The sequence below is a fragment of the Gavialis gangeticus genome, unplaced genomic scaffold (genome assembly GCF_001723915.1).
Source record: "Gavialis gangeticus isolate Ggan-Ray unplaced genomic scaffold, GavGan_comp1, whole genome shotgun sequence".
In the NCBI taxonomy this organism is placed as follows: domain Eukaryota; kingdom Metazoa; phylum Chordata; order Crocodylia; family Gavialidae; genus Gavialis; species Gavialis gangeticus.
This window is the reverse complement of record NW_017729000.1, coordinates 46,127,354-46,137,474: the sequence shown is the minus strand read 5'-3', so window position 1 is coordinate 46,137,474 and position 10,121 is coordinate 46,127,354. Positions and strand designations below refer to the sequence as shown.

General features: G+C 44.1%; 1 protein-coding gene across 1 annotated transcript in view; it reads right to left on the bottom strand.

Moving 5' to 3' along the window:
* Positions 1-10,121, bottom strand: part of DIAPH1 (diaphanous related formin 1) — a 196,575-nt gene that overhangs the window by 42,472 nt on the left and 143,982 nt on the right. The window contains 3 exon segments of the mRNA XM_019506582.1: positions 5,507-5,608; positions 5,933-6,027; positions 7,517-7,615. Coding sequence (XP_019362127.1) covers positions 5,507-5,608; positions 5,933-6,027; positions 7,517-7,615 — 296 coding nt within the window.

Below are 10,121 nucleotides of genomic sequence, written 5' to 3'. Positions count from 1 at the left end.
CCCAGCCCCATGGGGTGGGGGGTGGGGGGGGGAGGGAAGGGTCATGACCTGGTTTCAACCCACTGCAGGGTTTGGGAATTTGGCAGTGGGGAAAGAAGGGTCATATTAAACTTCCACTGCCCCCACCCTGCTACCAAATTTCCCTACCCATGGGGAGCTGCAAAGGACAGACACCATGGTTCTGTGGCCTGCATTTGGCCAGTGGGCTGGAGGTTGAGCATCCCTGATCTAATCCAAAACCATAAAAGTACAAGTCAAATCCAAAACCTGCAAAAGTAGGAAGAAAGATAGACAAATCAAGTAAAAACCTGAAGAGAGGACAGATGAAGAGACCTTCCACTACTGGCAAACAGACTACCATATTCCAATTAAAAGTTGATCCAACATGTGTGTTAAACCCACACTTTCAGGTTCAATTTTAGGGGGAAAAACACATCAAGTTTTCCCCATATATAATTTAATAACTACAGATAACGTTCTTGAACTGCTATTATTGCCTTTCCACAATCAAGGGAGAAGCAAAAAAACAAAAAACAAACCCCAAGGAATGGACACAAAATTAAATGCACTGAAAATATCAAAATAAAAACTGCAATAAGAAGAATTGTGACTTGGTATTTTTATTGCATACTCAAAAATACTGCAAGATGAGAAGTCAACATTGTTGGGAATACAATTATAGGCTGACCCAGTATGTATGTCAAATCTAATTTTTATGGTTCTTTCGGAAGGAAAAAGATCAACTTATACTTGTAATAATATGGTATTGCTCCCTTTCATGGATTTTCCACTGAAAACTTCCATTTAAAGAAAACACTAAAGCAACTTCTGTAGCCTCAAAGATCTCAAGCAAATTAAATGCACATTTGAGGGCTTTCTTTTCTGAATTAGGGTCCAAAATATTAAAAGCAACAGAAATGTGCAGAAGAATAACTCAGAAATGTTTAAATAGACAGATAGAAAGCCTGCCTCCCATCACGGACATGAAATCTGGATTGAGAAAACTGAATTGACCAGGAAAGAAACTCACTACCTTGGTCATGAATTGAGTCAACAGATCATCCACATACTTGGGAAGGTTAAAGTTTAAACCTCATACATTAAGTTCTATACATGTAGACTTCAGGTATAAAGATAAAAAACTTTTAAGATACGGCTTCACCAAAGGGCAAGTACTGACACAATTACCATCCACTGTGAAGCAATGTGTATTATAGGCACTATATGTACTTTAGCAATGAAAAGAATAATACTCAGATTTCACCAAAAAAATAAACTCTCCAAAATGGCAGGAATAGGTCACACCTGAGACACCACACTCCTAGGAATATAGGACTAGAAGGGGTCTTCCCAGACATTGAGTCAAGTGCCCTGAATTTACAGGCAGACACTCATTTGAAATGCTAAGAATTTCCAGCAAATTTGCAGTGTCACTAAAACATAGTATGAAATAGATGTACAGCCATTCACATGTCTAGTTGTCCAGAGCACTGCAGGCCTTGGCAAAAGCTTTTACTGTTAATGTTCCACAGCCATGGAGCGAGCATGCAGTGCTCCCATTGTGCTTTGCAGCCTCTTGCCCCCATCTGCAGAGGTTCCCATGGGCAGCCAAGCACAGAGGAAAGCATTACCTGAACTGGCTGCCCAGGTAACCACATCCACCAGGGATTCCATCCCCCCCTGCAAAGTTGGCAGTACAGAGCCACAGTATACACAGTCAGTTTCCACTGACAAAGGCTCATCAATTTCATTTCTAGCCATCAACAGATCCCTGCTGCTGGCACACTGTGTGGGTCATAATTCAGCAATGCTGCCAGATCTAGTGCATGCCATATTCCTCCTGGCACAGAAACAAGGCCTGCCACTGCTTTTTTCAGAAAGTCTCTTCAGCTCCTGCACATGTTGGTGCACAGTGCCATGTACAACTATGCAAACACAACCAAGGCCCTTGCCATGCAGTCTCTGGTTTGCATACAAGTTTGGTATAGGCAGGTCCCTGGTGGGAGAAGCAATGCAAAGTATCTCTGATTATCCAGTAGGTGCTGGCACCGTGATTCACCCACTTCATCATATCATGGGAGATCAGCAAAGGGGGAAAATTCTGATGCTGGCTCTGCTTCAGGAGGGGACTGTAGTCTCCCTTTCATTTCAGCCATGGCCTTTCCAAATTACAGCATCAAGTCACTGCACTTAGAACACAGGGACTTCCTGGTCACACCACCCAGCAGGGCTCTGACACTCCTTCCATTTCAGGAGAAGTGCTGAAAAGTCTACCCTTAGCTCTGGCCATACCATTTACCACTTGTAAAAGTTAAGAGCCAACTTTTTTTTTTTTTGAAGGTTCTGGACTTGAACTTAACCGCCAACAAGTTCCTGCTATGTGCTCTTCCTTGGCTGGTGGATAATGCCAGAGATATTGACTCCCCAGGAACAGATATTTTTGGTGTGGCAGGAGGGTTTGGGAGGTATATTCTTGCCAGGTTTTTTTGAGCAGGAAGGATTTTATCCTGTTCATAAAGAAAGACAGGACTGAGCAAGAAAGGACAGAACCAAGCTCTACCTTCCAGGGGCAGTAGAGTTTGGTGTTAGACTCGCTCCTTGGAACTAGGATAAAGGGGACAAAGAACAGTCTCCTGGAATGCTGGAGGGCTGAACTACAACCTGTGGCACTACATGTAACTGCAGGTGTTACGTGTGATGCTACAAATTACATGGACCTTGTGCCCCTTGTGATGATGTCCTTAAAACTATTAACTAGGCTGTCTGAGCTGGAACTCTAACCCGGACTGAATGGTAACTACTGGGATATTAGACCTTTCATCTATTGGCAGGACTTTATGTATTTTGCAGCACAATGGGACCAAAAGTTGCAGTGGCAACCTTTCACTTCAAAGGCAACATTCATTTAGGAATGCAAGACTAGAAGAGTTACCTGGACTACTGAGTCCTGCCCATGTTTGTAGGCAATGATTTGTTCAAAAAGCTCCACAGAAACATCTATTCTTACACATCACTACCACTAAGCCCCCAGTTAAAAAGGAACCTACAGTGTGCCACAGGAAGTGAGAGACAGACAAGGGCACCACTAGGGTCTTGGGGTCCTGCAACTGCGAGTAACTGGTTAGGTAAAATATACCCAGATGATCCAAAGGCATGGACCATACCCCATGGGACCACCAACCCCATCACTACCAGTGCAATCCAATCTGATGTTGAGGGAAATCTCTTCTTGACACAGATTTAACAATCAAAATTAACCATGACAGAGGAAAACCCATCATACACATATTTCCTGTAATAAATTAAGACTTCTTAGTTATGCAAGGACCCTGCCAGATGTGCAGGTAAAGGTGAGATGGGATCTGATGCACAATCCACTCGATTGTGCTTCCTCCACATGCGTGGCAGAAGGCATGACTATGGGATTGAGCATCAGATCCCATCATGCTTTATTGCCAGTGCACGGGGTGTCCAGGTTCATGATCCTGGGCTACCCCTGTACCAGCAAGTAGCAAGTTCCTGTGGCTGGAAGCCCCATCAGCAGATTGCTGATTTGCATTCCCAGTTGTGAGGGTGCACCAGCTGCTCCTGAGGCTGGGAGCTTGAAGCTGATGGGGCTACCCTATGGGGTATACCTAGCAACATGTTCAATTAATGGCATGTTAGGAACCAGCTACAAAGTTATTACACATTTTCTGTAGAATAACTTTGTTGCTTATCCCTTGTTTTATGATACAATTAATTGCTTTAATGTGTGGTCGGGTTGTGACTTAAGACGTGATTAACGGGTTAATCATATCTTAAGTGTAAAGTCTGGCAGGGGCCTTAGGTACTATGGGCAAAAAATAACCTTACAAGAAAAGTTCTCATTTTCCTACCCATCAAAATATTCAGCTATGGCTCAGTGTTTTGAACACAAATTCATGTAAAATATGTTCACTTTTTTTTTTTTTTTACTATTGTACTCTTGGCACCTCAACTTGGCACATTTGACACCATCCATTATAACCCAATTTAGAATCTCATCTTCCCCAGAGATGCCTCAAAAGAGGGAGCTTGTTGATGGTTTCAGTAGCTTCTCTTCCCAATTCCCCATGCCTCAGGTGATATTCTCCAGCTTACACGCATGTCTCCTTTTGCTCTCCAGACCCCAGCTCTTTGGTTTCCCAAGTCTTCCTACCTGCCTGGATCCTTTAAGTAAAATGCACTGTCATCTAGTACAGTTCTCCTTGTGCTGGTCTCCCAGCAAGGCAGGGTTTTGATGGAAAAGAAAATGCCTGGGCATCAATATAGTAAATTTCAGGATATCCTGGGAACGGATCAAATTACAAAGCTAAGAAATTGTGCAGATGTCAGTGCCCCAACATAAGTGAGGTAGGTCAACTCTTTTAAGTACCACTATCTGACTCTTTACAAACATACACAGATGACACCTCATTAGTTTAGACTCTATTTATACTACTGAAGCTTTTCTACCTAAGGGCTTTAAACTTTTTTTAAGGGAAAGAATAGACTCTGGAGCACAATCCTACAAAAGAGAGAAAAACTGCACTAAATTCCAGGGTGCCAAACAAGATTATGCCTATAGGAAATCTGAGAATATCCTGGAAAGGAAACAGCAATCTTGGCATCCTTAAATCGCCTTAAAAAGAATAAATTTCTATATCTGTCCCCTGAAATGAAGACACTGTCTTAATAACTCTCAGAGAGCTGCTAGTGTTTGAACTCAGGAGGCCAGTATCTGGGCACTGAAACCTCTAAAATCCATGGAAATGAGGTGTGTGTGTGGGGGGGTTATAGCCTTTAAGGCTGCTGAGTCAGAAACTTGGTTCCAGGTTCTTCCATACTATGGATTAAAATGACTTTCCTTCAACAGGGTGACTTTCAGCTCATCTCAAACCAAGAGAATAAAGCCACCATAGGCAAAGCAGTCCAAAAAGAGTGCCTTTCAGCCAAGCTGGTAATAATGGCACAGTAATTTTGGCATGAGATACCCAATTTAAGTTAATCTCTGGCTGGTGATGCAGGAGGTCTTGAGGATGCCAAGCGATATTTTAAACAGCAAAAAAGTACCAAACTTTCTGAAAAAAAGTTAACACTAACAGCTGCAAATGAAGCAGGAATCTAGGGAAACCAAAATCACTACCTGAAAAACCACAGTGTAGCAGAGTTTGACCAACTCGGCAGGTTAGGAGGAATGTGAGGATCAGCATGTGCCAAACCTCCAATGATTAACTGTCCCAATGTTGTTTCAGGCAATGGGTATAATATACAGCTCTTAGATAGGAGATATGCAAAAGTAACGTTATGAAAACAGGACATGTCTGGTAAGAGAAAGACCTGATCAGAGAAGGGAAGGGGACAAAACATCACACATTGCGGGGATGATGGGGAGACATCCAATACTGTACGTAGCAACTTTACATAGCAACAGCTATAAAACAATATCCTTTCAGAAGAGGAGAGACAGTGATGCGCTCCCTTACTGAAATGGTAAGGCACTCACCACAACACCAAACTGCTCAGATTCAGCCAAGTCATTGTACTCGTCCTTTAGCTCTGCAAGCATCTTCAACTGCTCAGCCTCTGGCATCTGCTTAATCAGGTTCTGAGGGAGAAACAGCAGAGTCAATGAAGCAGTCATTTAAATTAGAGTCATTTATGACTTGGAGTAAAGGCAGCTCCCTCAGCCATACATCCAGTGTTTCAACTCAGGAGGCCAGCATCTGGGCATTGAAACCTCTAAAATCCATGGAAATGAGGTGGGGGGTTTTCCTACCCAAGTGATGAGGCCAAGAAAGAGAAAATGTTCTTAGGAAAGATATCTATTATATCAGCTAATTTCTCCATAAAGACCTCAATCCAGCAGATACAGGAGATAATTATTCAGCAATACCTACCCACAGGGGAAAGATGTCCAACCCTCACTCACCTGCACCATGGACTCAGTCAATACAGCCTCATTCACTTCCAGGATCATATTCTTGATCTCCTCATAAGGCATACGGAAGGAGCCAAGAAATATTGCTGCCAGGGTCCAAAAAGAAGCACAAGTAAATCCTTGGGACCAACTGTCCTGATAGATATTGGAAGAGAGGCCCTAATCTCATCATCAGGGATCTGGGTTTTCCGTTTGCTGCAGAAAAATGTGGATTTCCTCTTTTAAAGGAGAAAAATGTGGATTTTCCTTTATGGGAGAAAAACTTCTTAAAAAAAACAAAAAAACAAACAAACCCTTTAAAGGGGATTTTCTCCTTTAAAGAAGAAAACCCCAGGAAACGACAAGTTTCCCCTTGCAGGCTGGCAGAGTTCCAGCTTCCAAAGGGCTGCTTGGGGCTGGGGGGAGCAGGACACAGGAGATAGAGGGCACCACATGCATGTGGGCACATGCATGTGGCAGTCAGCCAGCAGTGGAGAGCAGCTCCTGCAGCACCCTGCAGGTAAGTCTAGGGGAGTGGGAGGGCCAAAAGTGATGCAGCAGGGAGGGCACAGGATATGTGTGGAGGAGGCAGGGGGCACATACCTACAGATTTCTGTGCACACAGTGAGGCACAGGGCTGCAGCCAAGCTGAACCAGCTCCAGGCAGAAGCTACCTCTGTTGCCCAGTGGGCAAGATCTGGTACAGAAGGGAGTGCCATATCACCATGACCACCAAGGTGAGGATGGAAGCAGCACGGAGTTGTGCCCCCACTGCTGCCAGGTGGCTAGGGGACACCTCGCCTTGGCAACTATGGCAGCATGGTATTTCCTCCTTCACTGAGTCCTGCCCACTTGGCCATGGAGGAGGTTTCTTCCCAGAGTTGGTCCAGTTGCGCTGTAGCCCTGTGCCCCACTGTGGGCACAGAAATCTGGGGGGCACATGCCCCCCTTGCATCAACTGTGCCTATGCCCACATCCCCCCTTCCCCACCCACCATCTTACTCATATACTGTGGGGCTTGGGCAAAGGGCAGATGGTCAGGAGTGAGGGGCACTGGCAGGGTCAGGAGGTTCTGGATTGGGAGTGATGAGCACCAGCAGGGCCCGGGGGCAGCAGATCAAAAGTGAGGGGCACCAGGAGTGCCAGGGGGCTGTGGGTCAGGAGTGAGGGGCACTGGCAGAGCTGGAGGGGCTGTGGCTTGGGAGTTAGGGGTAGTGGCAGGGGCAAGGTATAGGCATATCAAGGCTGTTCAGAACCACAGAGCAGCATTGGTGGGGCATGGAAAAGGACAGCTGCACCTGATTTTCCGTGATGAAAAACCAAAATTGAATGCCAAAATATTTAGGTATTTAGAATTTCTGTTATTATAATGATTGAGGCACTGGTAGGCTTCAAAACTGCTTTAAAATTGTAAATATATCAATAAAGCATAGTGTGCAACTGAAATCTGTATATATAGAGTGGTGTTTCATTTTAATTGCAGAGAAATGCAGATTTGGGGCTTTTTTAATCAGAGTATTGGCATTTTTTCTTTTTAATCAAAGAATTTGCAATTTTTAAACAGAGAAAACCAGGATTCCTGTGTATCGTACTTACATAGGTTCTGGGCAGTTTTTGAATCCAACACTTTGAGCTCTTTGACCTTTTTCTTCTGGCCACTCTTCTTTTCCTCTCCACCTTCCTGGTCTTTCTTTGCTGTAGGTACAGGAAATTAGGGTAAGCAGGGACCTGAAGAGTACCCTCTCCGTTGGCATGGAGCTTCTCCACATAACTTCCAAACAGCTGCCCTACTGTTCAGGCACACAGAGCTCTATCTACTCCATATGCTGCAAACCACAGCACAGACATTTACAGAAGATGGAGAGAGACCAGAGAAGCCTGCACTGGCCTGATACAGAAACAGCCTTGGCACTTCCATAAAGTTAAGATCTCTTAGTGACAAGACATTTGCTGCATTATGTATTTAACAACAAAAAAGGACTTCAGGGCTGGGTTTCTGTCACTCCGTCAGGTATGAAACATAGGATTGTATACATTTACAAAAGAAAATAAGGCTGGCTAGTCCAGCCCACTGCATAGGATCATCCCTGACTAACCCATCCGAGCCAAGTGCCTGTCCAACCTGCTCTTGATAATTTCCAGGGATTGAGTGAAAGGAAACAGGTGCAGTGCAGGATGGGCGGTGTTTCTGGAGATGTATGCCCATGGTATCTGAATATATTTTTGAGTCCCTTCCACTGCACAAGTGGTTCTTGCATTCCTTCAAGAAGCTTGACAACTGACTTCTTTCCTCAATGCATCTCTCACATCCTGGCAAAGGCTTAATTCTTCTGCAGCATGGAAGATGTACCAGTCAAAACCCAGTGACTAGCATCTCTAAGTCCAATACCTCTGAATAAAAATCTTAGCTCTGAACAAGATCCCATCTACCTTTACCATCCTCACCCTCTCAGACACATGGTGCTAGCATCATTAAGAAAAGGGAGAGGGGACTCGAGATAGAAGGCTGCCCAGAGACCCCAAAATCCACTCCATTTGCTGGAAGTGATGTCTAGGCTGAAAGAATCTTACTGTACCTCCACTGATCACATGATTGCCCAAGGAACAAAAACATAGGAGCTATTCAATACTCCAAGAAAAGTGGTGAGCAGGAGTGATGGCATCAGATTCATGTGGCATTAATGATCCAACAGTGCCACCACAGAGGAGAAACATGGCTATAGAACTTTCTTAGTATTTGCAACTATAGAGAAAGTGAAATTCCTGCCCCCTGCGGAGTGCATTGAAATACTAATGTCAACCAATTTGACAGGAGAGACACTAAATAACTGCCAACCACATTCTGTCAGGCCTAGCTCCAATAACTGCAGAGACCTCCCTTTCATCAATGTAGAATGCGCACTGCCTAGTAAAGTGGTGGGAAAGGAGTTACAACCTTCCCTGTAGAGCTAGCTCATGACTGTGCTACCCACTGGCCTCCCCCTTCATCTGACACGTGCTCACACCTCAGGCTATAGAGTACAGCTGCTAAAGAGTCACTGACCTAATTTCTGTGCGCGCACATGAACAAGCGTGCAAATGAAGGACACTGAAGCTTAGACAGATTTCAAAGGAAAGCAATTGTTATAGTCACAGCCACCTCCATAAATCCTAGGGCCTCTTCACATGTAAAAACTCACAATGGGGAGCTGGAAAGCTCCCACATGAAGAACTGGGAAAGAGGAAGGAGGAAAGGCAAAGAAAAAATTCATTGGAAAGGCAAAACTTCAGATATATCGCATGAAATAAGGTCTTTAGGAAAGGGGCAGGAATTAGAATCACAGAATTCATTGGTTAGGACTTCAGGATAAGGACAGAAACAAATAAACTGAGAATACACAACCTTAAAGTTGGGGGTGGCAGAAATAAGAACTGGGAGAAACCTATGGGATCACAATTAGGCCTGGCCTCTGTGTGAAAGATGTATAATTCTACAAGCAGGCACCAATTTGCATTAAAAAGTGGGGCCAACTAGTCTAGACAAATGATTCTCAACCAGGGTGTTCATCACCATGGGGTGCCTTGAAATCCTTTCAAAGGATTTCACTGTTAGCTCTGTTAGATGTGCAAACATAAAGATAAACCCAGAGATTTTATATAGGAATTCATAGTGTTAAAAACGTTGGTTTCAAGTTCCTTGCAGCAGGAAATTTAATCTATTTTTCTGTAGTCAAAAATGAATGAAAATTAAGAGCTGGCATTTTCCGAAGGGTCATTTTCTTTGCATTTAAATAGGTTGAGAACGACTGGTCTAGACAGACAGACACCTCAGGTAGATCTACATCTGTTATTTCAGTGTCCTCAGCTCATGTAGCTGCTTAAAACTCAAGCTATCTTTAAACTATTGTATTTACCCAATTCCCAGTGGTTTCACTCAAGGCTTCGTATTCACCAAACTTGGCAGCATAAGCTGGACTCTATGGATGCCTATACACAAGTGTGGAGGCTGCTCCAACATGCTGGAATTACAGGACATCAGAGCAAGCTTGATTAAATCAAGTCTGCTGGAGTGTAGCAATTGCAGTGTCCCCACACTTAAAAATGGTGGCAAGGGCACTTCATCTAAAGCTTGTTGAAAGAGCTTTACTTCAGGTGCCCCACACCACCATTTTTAAGTGCGGGGATGCTGATACACAAGATGTGGCAGTGCTTTAATTACAGT